Raw genomic sequence first — 14,528 nt, 5'->3', positions numbered from 1 at the left:
ATTGTAACAGGTTTCAGTTCTGATTATACGGTGGTGTTCATTGAAACTCTTTCATTAAAGGTAGAAACAAAGATTAAGAAAGCCAAAAAAATTAAAACGGTGTATTGGTCAAAAATGATCATCCAAAGATCTCTAAAAATAGATTCAAATCCAAATGAATTTCTTCCCGACTAGACCGCCTAGCAAATGAAAATAAGGTCTATGTCGGCCTGGGGGTGTCCAAAATGAGAAAAAGGGGAAGAGTTCTGTGTCTTCTGGAAAAAGTGCTAAGCTCCTCGTATAATTGAATGGACAGAAAGAGCCGAGTCCCTCCTCCACATCAAATTGTGGTAATCAGGAAAAGGACTCTTGTTGCCAGAAGGGATGATTCATTTGATTGAAAGAAGCAGAAGAGAAAAACAAGAAAACGGATCGAAGACGATAGATCAATGTTTTTTCTTAAAGAAATTAAGAGCAAGTTTTCAGTAAAGATGGCTAAATGAGGGTGATGTTTGGAATTTGAAATACGAAGCGATGAGCATCAGAATGAGAAAAAACGAAGGAGACATGTGAGTGAACAGACCACATTTTTCCTGTTTTCTGTTTTAGAGTCAAATAGTTTGAGAATCTTTATAAAAAGTTCTTCTAGAGTCAATTAATTCGAAAATCGAAGTTCACTCCCTTTTTGCACAAAACATGCGCTTCTCAAAATTGGATCTCCATTCAAAACTTAGCCCACACTCTTGAATAAATAAAAAGCTTCAAAAACTACAAAATTCTGCAAAAACATTCAGCTGAATATCCCCAAACCAGGAACTATTCCTAGAAACGTCTGGAATGTATAAAAGAAGATCTCGTTCCGACTCATCAATCCCCCCTCAAAACTGCTCATTTATCAAACCAAAACACGGAGAGAAACTGGAAAGAGATGCCGCTTCTCCTCAGTTGTCTAGAGGCATTTCAAAGAACGTCTGGACTCCAAGAGGTCCCCACGGGACGGGAGAGGAGACAAATTGTGATTAGGATAAGAAAAAGATGAAATGATAGAACACTTTTTGTTGGCTTTTTGAACTTTTGAGCATAAATACTTATTTTTTAGTCCATGCCGGTACTTATTTTCAGCTGAGATATTATCTCTTTCCAAAAATATAACGGTGCTATCTCGACCATCAAAGCAATGTCCAAATCAACTGTTTAAGAGGAAATGAGGTTTCAAAAAAGGAGAGTTTGGTCATTGAAACTTTCTCAACGCCATGCTTTTGTGCACAATGAAGATCATCGAAGGGTTTCATGAATGTTCTTTGAGCTTCTTGATTATTTGAACTTTTGTTTTCTGAAAATGGAATGGAGACTTGGTTCCGGGGCATTCTGGAAACCGAGACATCTGGAAACCCGGCGTTAATACGATACATGTTTCGAGATTATTGTTTTATTTGTAATTAGAAGCATACTCATGTTTTTACTACTGTTTCAGGCATTCAGTCATCTACTATTTGAATCATTTGATCTACTCAAAGTGTGAAACCGAACACGTTTTTATTTTCCTATTTTCCCGTGAAAAGTAAAAGTCAATGAGGTAATGCGTAGGTAAAAGCGTCAAGTTTCTGAATTCAATCATTGGTTCAATCCAGAAAATGTACTTTTAAAGCAGAAACCATCTATAAAAACTGGAAAAGAAACTTATGAGATTCTGACTACACTCTCGGCTAACTCTCAAAACACAAGCATATCCTTTCACTCTATTTATTCCCAATATATCTTTTCAATTTCCGGTATTTTGCACATTATTTCAGGTCAAAAGTTTCCGATTTGCATTTCTCTCTTTCTCTCTATCTCTATCTACACATAAAAAGTCATGACATTCGAGATGTCCAATCGAAATCTGATACTTAACTAGTTGTGTACTTTTCTTTCATGGTGAAATGATGATGGAGAGAAATGTGCTTTGAAAGGAGCAGAGAGAGAATATGGCAACACGATGAAAGGACCACAATATGAACTTTCAATTTTTCAGTGGTTATGAGTTTGAGAAAGGTACCGGGGGGAGATTTTAATGAGGTTTTTGCTGCCGAGCTTATCGAAGAAAAGTGATAATAAAACACTAAATTTGAAAAAAAAATCGTACCGAAAAACCATCTCCGAACCCTTGCAACCACAAAAAAAGCAACAAAAACTCATAAAGTGAGCTCCGATCATTCCTAAAAAGAGCCAATAGTTGCCTTTTTTTGTTTTTTTCTATTCTCTTCTGATGAAACTTTTGATCCTATTCATTCGTCTTTTTTAATCCTTTGTCTTCTCATGACGCCTCTCCATTTTTTGCACAATTTGAAATTCTGAGAAACAATTTAGGAACAAAGAAGAGAACAAAGAGAGAATGGAATTGACACTTTAGGAGAGGATAGTGAAGAGTTCGGAATAATTGCAAACGAATTATGTTGGCAAAATGAGAAAATTATGGGAAAAAGGGGGTTCTTTTGAATAGTTTGAGAAACTTCAAGGAGGTTTTGAGTCATAACAAATGTTTCAAGGTAGATGTCTCATCGACTTGAGTCGAGTATGCGAGACATTTCGAAACCATAATGGAGTCTACAAAAAATGAAATCACCTCTTCATCACCCCTAATATCAGATTCCGAAAGTTTTGTTTACCATGACAACAGGTCTTTGAAAAAATAATAAAATCCGAAAATGTTATGCAGTCATGCGAAAATGGAAAATGAGCGAACTCGACGAAAAAATTTCAAATAATTCTGGGTTATTGAAAATCGTAAAAATTGCTCATATTTTCTCACCAGTCATAATTTCATGAGAATTCTGAATTATCAGAAGTTATACCCTTTTCAGGAACGTCATCTGCAAGAATTCGGGTTTTGCAAGAATCCATAAAAAGTGGAGAAGTGCCACGTCATCTGGAGTAATATAAAAACGTCTTCAGAAGAAGAAGACGTCTCCAGAATTGGAAGCGTTTCACGGAAATTGAAAAATGGGAAGAAGAAGAAAACACAGATTAAAAGGACTCTTTGTCTTCTGAGAAGAATAGAAAAAAAGTTCATCGGAAATGGAAAAGAAGACGAGTTTTCCCTCTTCTCTAAATGAACTTTTTGTCCTTTTTCCGGGTTTCTTTGTTCCAGTCACTCCCCTTCCAGAACTTCTGAATTCAGATTCCTATAAACTCCCATACCATCCTGCTCTTTGAGGCTACATGGTATCTACAGGATTGAACGAACTTTCAGTTGGCAAATAAAAAATAAAACTGTCAATTGGTAAATATACTCAAAATGTTTGTAGTGGGATAAAGAGAGATCTCAAAGATGAGTAAAACATGTCGGAAACGGGGAAAAGAGAGAAGCACAGATTGGGTTCGGAAATCGAATTTGGAACGTGCAATGTTGCACATTTTAGATGAGTTCTTTCTTCGGAGGGTCAATGGACATTGCAAAAAAACGGATTTTTTGAAAGAAATTCCACAGAAAAGTTTGGTGGAAAAAGAGATTTAAGAAGAGAGAAGGCACGTGGGTTTTTTGAGTTTTTTTTGGGATTTTGGGTTTGCATTTTGGGAGTTTGGGGCAGAGATCTTGGTTGAGAAGTCCAGGGACTGAATCTGAAGACATTCCGAATAGAGCCGTTTTGAGACGGTTCAAAACCAGATACCAAGCAAGAGTGAGGGGAACAAAGGGTTATGAAGTTTTAATTGAATTATTTCAGTTACTTTGGTTTTAAAACGCCTTGGGTTTGAAAAGCCAGCGCTTTGAAATGGTGTTGACCAGCTTACCCCTTAATCCACAGAAAATCTTGTAAGTCTACACTATGCAGACACCTTTTGTTATTCAGTTCTCTGAAACTCAAACCTGTATGCTATCATTAGAGCGCACTTACATCATTAGACAACTCTACATATAATTTCTTGAACTCTCATAAAATCTCAAAGAACAAAAAGCCAAACCACATTGTTTCCGTAATCCTAAACTACTCTCATGTACATAAATGAGACATGTTTGCCAAGTTCTGGTTGCTGAAAATATCTCAGAAGACGTAAAAACTCCAAGATAGACTTACCTTCCAAAACGTATTCTTGAGCTTTAAAAGTCAGAAGTGGGAAAAGAAGAAAAAGAAGAAATTTGAGTGAAAACAATGAATCGGGTTCGTCTTGAAAAGTCAGAAGACTCCGCCTCCTGCAGACTACCGTAGAATCGTTTTCGAAAGTTCGTTGATCAAAAACAGGAGGTGTCCTAGGAAAAAGGGCGGAGTCTCAGATGACTTTTTGATGAAAAAAGAGACAAAAAGAGACGAATCTAGAAGAAGACGTTAATGAAATGAAAACTTGGAACGAATGAAAATGGAATAGAGGAGGGAGCCCCTGGGAGGCAAAAGAGCAAACCGGGGAAATGCCTGACCGACGTCTTCCTGTTTTTAATATATCACATGTGTTGTGTATTTTATTTGAGTGGTTTTGGTCTTATGTTTAGTAATTACATCAAAACATATATATTTATACTCGAAACTAGAAATTTTTCGAGTGTGTGAGACGTGAATTTCAAATTGGAAAAATTGTTGAATTCTGACGGAGCAGAATAAGAAAATAGAGACGTCTCATTGCTCATTAGAACATTTTTCGAGGTGAAGCGGAAGTCTTCTTGTTGCCACGTTACAATGTGTAAAGAAGTCGAAAATAGAAAATTTCAGAACTTTTTTCTGATGAGAAGGGGTCTATTTCAACCACCTCGACCTAATGAAAAAGAGCAAAAGTCAATCTGAAAGAGATCAGAAACAGACGAATGTTTTTTTCTTCATCATAATCAAGTTTGGAGAGAAATGACGCTAGATTGAGTTCTCCGACAAACCACTTTATCCACATGGGAGAGAATTCAGAATCTTGTTTATATGTTTGTACTCATGGATGGATACATAAAAGTTTATGAGAATCTCGAGAACATGCTCAAAGTGTGAGACTAGCTGGATTTGCTAAAACTATCCTTGTAAATCCGCTTATGACTCTGCTCCTCACTGACGCTCATCCTGCAAATTTCCTGTGCTTCTCTATCATGGCTCACGTATCCTGAGAGAGTTTGTTACGAATCTCTGACCTCATGACATGAAACGTCTTGGTTCTTTGACATAAAATGAGGTTTGTGTCATGAACAACATATTATCACAACTTGAGAAGACACGTGGGGAAGTGGAGTCACATCAGAAGAGAAAATTAGGAAGATTTTGAGTGCTTTTAGCACGTCCGTTCTGTTGAACGGAGTCACACTTTGTAATTTCAGAAAGATTTGAGAGACCAATTGCAAAAAAATTAGCTTTGAGCTCATTCAAGGAATCGAACCCTTTATGAGAGAAAACATATGTTTTGTAAAAATAATTGCGGATTTCTAGGTTTTTCGGGATCCTTAATCTTAGTTAACAAAGTTCAGACTCCTGACCTCCTAAAACCTCTATTTCGAAAAAAAAACAGCTTTGACCCTAGGTGGAATCGAATCGTGGTACCTCGGGATACAGTGTGTCTACCTTAACCACTCGGACACTTCAAAACTGCAAATGATCAAGATCTCATCAAGGGAAAATCGCTTGTCGTAACCGTCCTAAATTCAGAATTTCTAGTGCGAAGTGTTGAACTAACCTTCTTCGTTTCCTTCCTCTTCTCCCTCACATCCACCGGAGCACTATGCGACCTTTCAACGGCAACCCAGTGACGATACAGCTTGACTTGCTTTTCAAGTTTTATGAAAACTAAAATATTTCAAAATGTCCAAGACTGGCACGAGTGTCGCCGTCAAAAGTCAAAAATAGTATTCCACATGGCTGATTTCTATCAGCAGTCGGCCATTTCCTAATGAGCACAGTGCTCACTTCGGGGTGTGGGAAAGATCATTATATTCGGAGAATAGATTGTTTTCGGTGTCATGTGTATGAAATCAAAGTGACGGGAAATTGAACTTTTTCTTGGTGAGAAAGAAGTGTGGGAATTTTTTGAGGAGTTGGTTTCTTGGATGTAGTTTGTAAAAAATGATCAGTTCAGTCAGTTGATCTGTTGGCCGATCAACGGTATTTACATCAACAACGACTTCTGAATTCCAGATTGTTCATTTTCTCCGAGTTGCACTTTTTCCACGAAATTCTAATTACTTTGTAGTCTTCTTGTCTCGATGTCCCATCTCTTCCAATGATTGTTTGGTCTCTCTCCACACAAGATTGGATGAGACCTTCCGACGCCATCAAAGATTTTATGGCGGAGCAGAGAGACGAAATTGAAATTGAAAAAAGTTTTTGCAAAAAAGTGGGAATGGGGAAATTACGGGGTGCAGAAGCATCTCGAATCGCTTAGTCATGATTACAAATGTCTGTAAAGTTGGGCCAGAAACAGAGAGAATGGAAGAATGATAGGAAATTGGAGGAGTTTGAACTTTTGTGGTTTGGTTCGACTTCGGTTGGGACCAGTGGTCCAGACAGATCGAGCAACGGAGATAAGGATGGATCCTGCGCCAGAAATGGGACTGCCCTGCTCTCGTTGAGAGTCATGTACATACATCCGGTATTTCAAAATCACAGCACTGAACCCCTACCCGAAATTGCAAAAGTTTAAAAGTTTAATTCAAGAAATAGTACCCTTTGCCCATTAACTACACAGATCCTAGAACACTCTCTGTACTCCAAAGACCACTCGTAAAACAATCAAACTGACAGTCAGGATACACCTAACACTGAGGGAACATAGCTGATAAGGAGAGAAAGCAACTGCTGCACCACGGAAGTCAAAAAATCAGTCGTCTTAACTTTTTTGAGAAACGCCTACTCAATTTCCAGTGATCTTTCATTGATTCTTCGTCAAATATTCCCACGGTCTAGACTAATTGTATGTCACAATTTCAGAGAAGTGAGTCAGCTTTGGGAGAAGAATTTAATGTAGTCAGTGCAGAAAAAATCATGTTGTGAATGATTTTTTGTAGAAGGGATGGAAATCAAAAAAATGTGCGGAGTGTCATTATGAATGGAAAAAAGGAAGCAGCACGATCTGGTCTATTTTTATTCAGTTTTTGTTCCCGGTCAATGCAGATTTCGCCCGAACGAGTATCCAATTTATTGGCAAGACAAGTACGCTGGGCTCTATTCCAGTTTAGATGTCTTTTGAAAATTCGAACGTCCCTTAAAACACTTATACGTCCCAAAAAACACATATGCGTCCCAAAAAACGTTTAGACATCACAAAAAATATTTAGACGCCAGTAACTTTTAGTGTTGAAGGGACGTTTAAATGTTTTTTGGAACGCTTGATCATTTCTAAGGACGCTTTAATTTTCGAAAAATTAATGATAATGATTGGAAAACTGAAAACGTCCATCTAACAGTCAATCTTATCACCAAGGGACATATTGACAACTTTCTGTGATCTACATATGTTCCTCCCGTGGCCTAGAAATCCAAAACTGAAATCTTAGCCCCTATAATCAGTGAATATTTGACCCTCATGTTGATTCAACTGACTCGTTGAACATCTGTGCCCCATCTCTCCCACCAACCAGCAGAACTCTATCATCTCTTTCTTGTTCATTCTTTCCATCTCCCTCTCCCCATTTCCTTCTAACACATACATATATTTATCTCTCCTCGTCTCGTTTTCACTTATCTCTGTTTATATTTCTCATTTCTTTCCGTCTCTATCTCTCACCCACTTCTTCACATTTTCATTATATCAATGTTCTCGCCCAACACATATTTTTTTCAGTTTCTAGCCTCCCGATAGATCAAATCCGTCATTTGGCCAACTTTCACAGTTTCTCTTCATGACGGTTCCCGTTAGATATTTGGTTTATGGTAAGGATTCTGAAATTTCACGTCTTCCGAATAATTTGTCTTATTCAGGTTTCAGTACCTCTTGCATCACTCTTCTCTATGCTCTTCGTCTAGCTTTCCATTCGACAATAATATGTCAATTGAAGAATTCAACTGGTTAGTTCTAGTTCTGTCCGTCTCCTCTATTCGGGTATCAATTCAATCAAATTGACAGTTTACTGTTTGATATGATTGATAAGAATTGAGAGGAACTGGTCATTCTTCGAATTCATTCTTCCGGAATTCAATTGACTACAGATCATTTCTTATTCAGATTCATTCCTTCTCGATGAGGACCTCAAGCAATACACGTTCCAGTCGGTTGGATTCGGGTTGGCAGTTGGATTGGTCCCATTACATTTTTTGAATTTTCTGGGAACAAGGTTTGTGGTCAGAACGTATCTTTTGTAGTGGATGGAGAGAGAAATGATGATAGATTAAGTGGTCACCAGGTTTCAAATAGTTGTGGTGTGATCTAGCCTGATTTAAATTTGATAAAACTATTCGGAAATTTCGAAACGTTTTTGCAAAATTTATTTTTCAAAATTAATTTGAACTTTTTGATTCCACATTTTCACATTTTGAGATTTCTGGAATATTCTCAGGCTATATTCCTTATTCCTTGATTATGCATTCCAAGGTCTGATATCCAAAATCTGGGGATTTATAAGAAATCCAATTCGCTAATTCGAAACTTTCCATTCTCTCTGATTTTCTGATTTATTTTTCAATTTCCCAACTCTAAAATCTCAAAAACCCAACAATCCCCTTCCAGAAATGTCACTACAATCTACGGAATCATCGGAATCATCTCTGCTCTTTTCTACCCGACGTCATATCAACTCGGCTTCTACCCCTCCTTCATCATTCGACTATTTCAAGGAGCTCCACTCGGAATCCTCCTTTGGTTGATTGCAAAAGTGGCAACTGAATGGACGCCAAAATCAGAAACAGCTATAGCAATTGCAATATTGACATCTGTTTACCAATTGGCTCCGTTTGTTGCTCAAATAAGTGCAGCCGAAATGTGTCAGTATTTTGGATGGGAGTACACTTATTACTTTTTGGCAGTGCTTTGTGCAGCCTCACATGTTGCCTTTTATTATGTTTACACGGATCGAGTAGAGGATAATAAGTGAGAAAGAGAGATCAGGGAGTGAAATTAGAAATGAAATGAAAGTTTCAGACTTGCTACATCAGAAGAAAAACTATTCATCTCCGATGGCAAGGGCAAAGATTCCAGTCAGGTGTCTCAAGATGTTCCATACTCTCAACTTCTTCTTGACTCCACCGTCTGGGCCACGTGGTTTGCAAACCTTGCTTTCTTCTCCTCTCTTCTGGTGTTTCTTCAGTACGGACCACTCTACATGAATCAGGTAAAATAGAGTTCTTTGTGAGAGGATACATAGTCATTTATCACTTCTAGGTTCTCGGATTCTCGGTTCGAACAACTGGGTATTCTGGAGGAGTGGCTCACGTCTTCTGTTTGTTCGCAAAAGTAGTTTTTGGAAAGGTCATGGATGCGAGTAAGATGGATATGTCAAAGAGGTTGAAAACGGCGTGGACAGTTATCGAAATTCCGTCATTAACACTTTTGATGGCTTTAATTATTGTGAGTTTTAAATGATCTTGTGTGCCACATAACTTTTTAATAATTAATTTAGGTTCGAGACGTTTACATTCAAATGGTCTGCATCGTTATCTTCATTACAATCCACGGAGTAGCCATCGTCATTATTGTCAAAACCCAAACTTACGTGAGCGGTCCTCTCAAACCCTGAAATCTCATTTTATTTTTTCCAGCGTTCCGCGGAACATAACCACGTCCTTGCCAATGGAAATACCCTTTGCGTAGTCCTCTGTCTGTTTCTTCAACCACTCGTCGTCAAATTTCTGGTTCAGTTGAACACGTTTGATGAGGTATGACGAGGTGTTATCAGACTGAAAATTGTTGTCATGAGGTTTTAAAGAAAGACAGGTAAACATGGAAAAATGAATGTGAGGTAGAATCTAGCCAGGTAATGAGCATTCTCACGTAGACTAGATGTGTCGTGGTACAACGTAAGGAGCTGGAAACTCCCTTATAGATTACAAATACCCAAAAGTTTGAAATATTTCAGTGGTCTCGAGTTTTCGGGCTCCATGCTATTCTCATTCTCGTTTCGGTGATTTTCTTCGCATGCAAAGTCGACGCCACACCAGCCAAATGGACAGGAATCCAGAAAGTGGCCACCGACAAAATCGAGCAACCATAATCTGTTTGTACTTTAATTTTTTTGTACACCTTGACTATATATTTCGGGTTAAAGAATAGAATCACTGGAAAAGAATCCTGCCAATCCGTATTCATGTCACTTATTCATTAACCAATTTGTGTTCTAAACTACAAGTAAATCAGCATTGCCGGACAAGAAGAAATAAAAATTGCTTTCAAATTCAAACAACTCTCAATCATGAAATTGATAACACCCGGGGGGAATTGACAGGAAAGATTCTAGCCTAACCATGTTGTACAGTTTTGATGTTTCACTTTCGAAAGAAGCACGAGACAAGGAAGTTTTTTTTCGGTTTCTTTCGGTTAGGTAGACAAAGAGAACGGTACTTGAGTGTATTTGATTTAAGTTAACGATGTGGGTGTCCTATTGGCACGTTTGAGTTGAGAAACCGAATGAGTTGTTTGCACTGTTCATTGGACTGTCTGGAACAAAAAGAAACTGTTCAAAAGTTCACAAGGGAAGTTGTATAAAAGGGGACACTGTTACATAAAACATATAGAAAGTTCAAATTCAGAAGACGCTAAGGATTGTTTTTAGAACCCTTTACTCGATGTTGAGCTGTTATAGTTATTAGAAATTTGGCGTAGAATAAGAAACTTGAGTCACCAACAGGCAGCCTCATAGGATTGTATCATTCATGAGTGTCTGAGTTTCAGATTTCTCTGTTTCCAAATGTCCCTGAATCCTTGAAGCTTGAATTCCCGACGTTCACGTGATGCTCCACACTCCAGACACTCCAGACACTCCTTTTTTCTTTTTTTCTGGAAACCCATTACATTTTATGGATCTCATCACCAACAGATGGCAGCAGCACTCTAAAACTACAATGTGTTCAACGTTATGTTCATAACTTCGATCACCTAGTTTAAAACTCTCCGCCTCTTGCTCTACTTTTTTTCCTTTTTTCCTATTTGTACAACTTCTAGTCTGTTTGCTCTTATCACCAATCAGTTTATGATAAAAGAACGCGGTACCCCCCGACTGTCTTATTTCCTTTTCACACCACCACAGATTTCTTTTCATCACTTTACTATTACTATTTTCTTCAGGACGATGGCTCCGCCAAACAATCGGAAATTGCTCATTGTCGGTGCTGGAGCATCGGGACTTCCATCGTTGAGACATGCGTTGCTGTACGGAGTTGATGTTGTTTGTTTCGAGTTGACAAATCAAGTCGGAGGTCTATGGAATTATAAACCACAGGAAACAGATTGTAAGTTATGAGTTCTGCAGCGGACTACCGCGAATAGCTCCGTTCAGAAAGAGACTATTCTTAAAACTTTCTAAGCTTACTTACAATTAATTGAGAGCGAGAGCGTAAAATCTTTTGAATTTTTCAGATACTAACAAGGAAAGACTTTGATGACGCGGTTTCAAACAATCTCTAAATTTGGTAATAGGTACTTTCGACTGTGCGAAGTTCATTTAAGCCATCAAAAACGGTTAAATGTCTCTGGAGCCAAGTTATGAGCTTCAAACTTTTCATATGGAATTCAGAATCGGCAAATAGTATACGCAAAGATGTTGTCATTTTTCCAATGTACGAGCACAGGTAAACCTCTAAGAAACACAAATGGAACCGCGCGGTGGCGTATATGCGGCCGATTTGTAACTCCATGTGAAAACGCTCAAACACATGAAAAGTTTGAGAGCTCATAACTCGGCTCGCAGAGACATTCAGCAGGTTTTGACTGCAGAAATGAACTCCACGTAGTCGAAAATACCTACATATAACCGAATTCATAGACCGTTTGAAAGCCGCGTCTCCAAAGACTTCCCTTGTAAGCATATTCCTCTTGAACCACTATCGCTTTTTCAGTATCCTCCGTGATGAAGACCACTGTCATCAACACATCCAAAGAAATGACAGCCTACTCAGATTTTCCTCCAGAAGGCACCATGGCTAACTTCATGCATAACACAGAGATGTACCGTTACCTTCAGAACTATTCTGATCATTATGAACTTGATAAACACATCAAATTCAATCACAAAGTGAATTCAATCGATAGGAATGAGGATTATGATAAGACTGGGAAGTGGAAAGTCAACTATACTGATGAGTGAGTTTTTCAATTTCTTTATTTTCCTCACTTCTTCTGATCACTGAAATCACAGCAAGGGAGTTACCCACGACACCGTTTTTGATGGTGTTCTTCTGTGCTCTGGTCATCACACAACACCAAACTGGCCAGCTAAATTCCGTGGACAAGACGACTTCAAAGGACGGATTATTCACTCTCATAGTTATAAGGTATGTTTGTTATCATTTGTTTTATCAGTTCTTTGTTACATGGACATTTCTCAATAAAGTTTAGGAGGGGAAAGTATACAATTTTTGAGCTATTTGGTTTAAATTTCGATAATGTAAAAATGTATCATTCTAGGACCACCGAGGATATGAAGACAAGACAGTCGTCGTCGTTGGAATCGGAAACTCCGGAGGTGACGTCGCTGTTGAATTGTCTCGTATCGCCAAGCAAGTCTACCTGGTCACACGTCGTGGAACATGGGTTTTCAATCGAATTTTCGACTATGGAAAACCAATCGATATGGTCATGAATCGGAAATTTCTCTCCGACTTGAGATCAATTGTTCCCGCTTGGCTATCCAACACAGTTGTCGAAGCCAAATTGAACATGAGATTCGATCACAAAGCTTACGGCTTGAAACCAGCTCACAGAGTGTTCGGAGCTCATCCGACAGTCAATGATGAGTTGCCGAATAGAATCGCATGTGGAACTGTTCGTATCAAGCCGAATATTGCGAACTTTACAGAGTACGGGATCGTTTTTCAAGATGGATCGAAAATTGAGCATGTTGATGAGGTAACAGTTTTTGTGATTAGACAAAATCTAATCTTTCTCGTCTTCAGGTAGTCATGTCGACTGGATTCTCTTTCGAGTTTGGTCTCGTTGAGAAAGGAGAACTGATCAAAGTGAACAATAACCACGTTTCCCTCTACCAATACATGTTCCCAACTGATCTTTCTGATCACAATTCTCTGGCTATAATCGGTCTCGTTCAACCTTTCGGATCAATTATGCCACTTTCTGAAATGCAAGCAAGAGTATACATGGAACAGTTCACAGGGAACAATGTGGTTCCGAGTAAAAGAGAGATGATAGACAATGTTCATGATAAACTGGAGAAAATGGCAAGAAGATATGTGAAGAGTAACAGACATACAATTCAAGTGGACTATGTGGATTATATTGAGGAATTGGCAAAGTTGATCGGAGCTCAGTTGGATATGAAACAGTTGTGGAAAGAGGACCCGTGGCTAGCTTATAAAGTACATAAGAATCTCTGGAGGATTAAAACTAGAAAGTATTTTTTTTCAGGTGTACTTCGGTCCACGTGTACCATATATCTACCGTTTAAACGGACCACACAAATGGAAAGAAGCCAGAAATGCGATTCTTTCAGTAGATGAACGAGTCCTTATGGCGACGAATGATCATTCCCAAGTTGAACCTGATTACAGTGTTCTCTACATTGTTGGAATTCTCCTTGTGACTTTGATTCTCTTGTATATTTTGTTCTAATGATAGTTCTGGAATATTCGAAATACAATAAACTTAATAAATCAGTTCGTTTCGATATGTGTTCTACTATCGTGTAAGCTCGCTGGAAAATAAAAATTATTCAAAATTAATTCTTCGAAGGGCTCTAGAGTGAGTCTCTTGAGATTGCGACGAAACTGCTAAAAAGTTTGTATTATTTAAATTATCAAATCTTGAAAACTGAAACCTTCTTGCCAGAATACTTTTTTTTTCATTGCACGATCTCCCACACGACGAAAAAAGCTGCAAGAAACGTGAAGCCGTTTTTTCCCGTTTTAATTCAATTCTTTTATTTTTTTGCACTGAAAATGCAGTATTTTTAGGTTTTGAGACGTCGCAATGGATGAAAAAAAGTCCGATCCATCAGAATTGTGGAAGAAATTATGTTTCTTATGAGCCAGAAAACGTGAATTTCGGTTAAAAATTGTCTTTTTTGATACAGAAAAACTGATTTTCAGAAAATTGAGTATAGCTTTTTAAATTTTATTTTCAACAATTCTGATGGATGGGATCCATTTCGACGTCTGAAATCCTGAAAATACTGGATTTTCAGTGCAAAAAATTAAAGAATTGAATTAAAACGTGAAAAAATCAAAAAAAAACTAGAAAGGAATCTGGAGTCAATGAATAAACCAGAACCGAAGTTTTCCAAAACAATTCGATACTGAACATGTGCTGAATGAATAAAATTCCGAAAACATTTCTGGTCCCATTTAAAGATTAAGATTTTTTCTAAATTTCTTCCGAAAACAGTACACTATATCGTAAATACGGTGATTCTATTTTTTTTGGGTGTGCTCATATTTTTCGAATTAATTTTACAAGTCTAAACAATAATAAAAATTATTAATTAGTTTCATCAAAATGAGTTGTGTCCC

General features: G+C 37.9%; 3 protein-coding genes across 3 annotated transcripts; 2 read left to right on the top strand and 1 right to left on the bottom strand.

Moving 5' to 3' along the window:
* Positions 1-7,759: 7,759 nt before the first annotated feature.
* GCK72_014946 (uncharacterized protein) lies at positions 7,760-10,063 on the top strand (the record flags this gene model as incomplete). Its single annotated transcript, XM_003108608.2, has 9 exons — positions 7,760-7,790; positions 7,839-7,925; positions 8,083-8,191; positions 8,584-8,943; positions 8,995-9,184; positions 9,235-9,420; positions 9,473-9,565; positions 9,612-9,728; positions 9,929-10,063. The coding sequence occupies 9 exons, from the start codon at positions 7,760-7,762 to the stop codon at positions 10,061-10,063; spliced, it is 1,308 nt and encodes a 435-aa protein (XP_003108656.2).
* Positions 9,017-11,931, bottom strand: GCK72_014945 (uncharacterized protein; the record flags this gene model as incomplete). Its single annotated transcript, XM_053730550.1, has 4 exons — positions 9,017-9,171; positions 9,653-9,749; positions 11,122-11,215; positions 11,813-11,931. 4 exons carry the CDS (start codon positions 11,929-11,931, stop codon positions 9,017-9,019), a joined length of 465 nt encoding a protein of 154 aa, XP_053585322.1.
* GCK72_014944 (uncharacterized protein) lies at positions 11,138-13,632 on the top strand (the record flags this gene model as incomplete). The annotated part of the gene is made up of 6 exons (XM_053730549.1): positions 11,138-11,297; positions 11,904-12,147; positions 12,203-12,338; positions 12,472-12,912; positions 12,960-13,379; positions 13,429-13,632. 6 exons carry the CDS (start codon positions 11,138-11,140, stop codon positions 13,630-13,632), a joined length of 1,605 nt encoding a protein of 534 aa, XP_053585321.1.
* Positions 13,633-14,528: the final 896 nt, after the last annotated feature.

Source organism: Caenorhabditis remanei, chromosome IV (genome assembly GCF_010183535.1).
Source record: "Caenorhabditis remanei strain PX506 chromosome IV, whole genome shotgun sequence".
Classification (NCBI taxonomy): Eukaryota; Metazoa; Nematoda; class Chromadorea; order Rhabditida; family Rhabditidae; genus Caenorhabditis; species Caenorhabditis remanei.
Note: the sequence above shows the minus strand (reverse complement) of the source record. Positions and strands in the feature narration are given on the sequence as shown.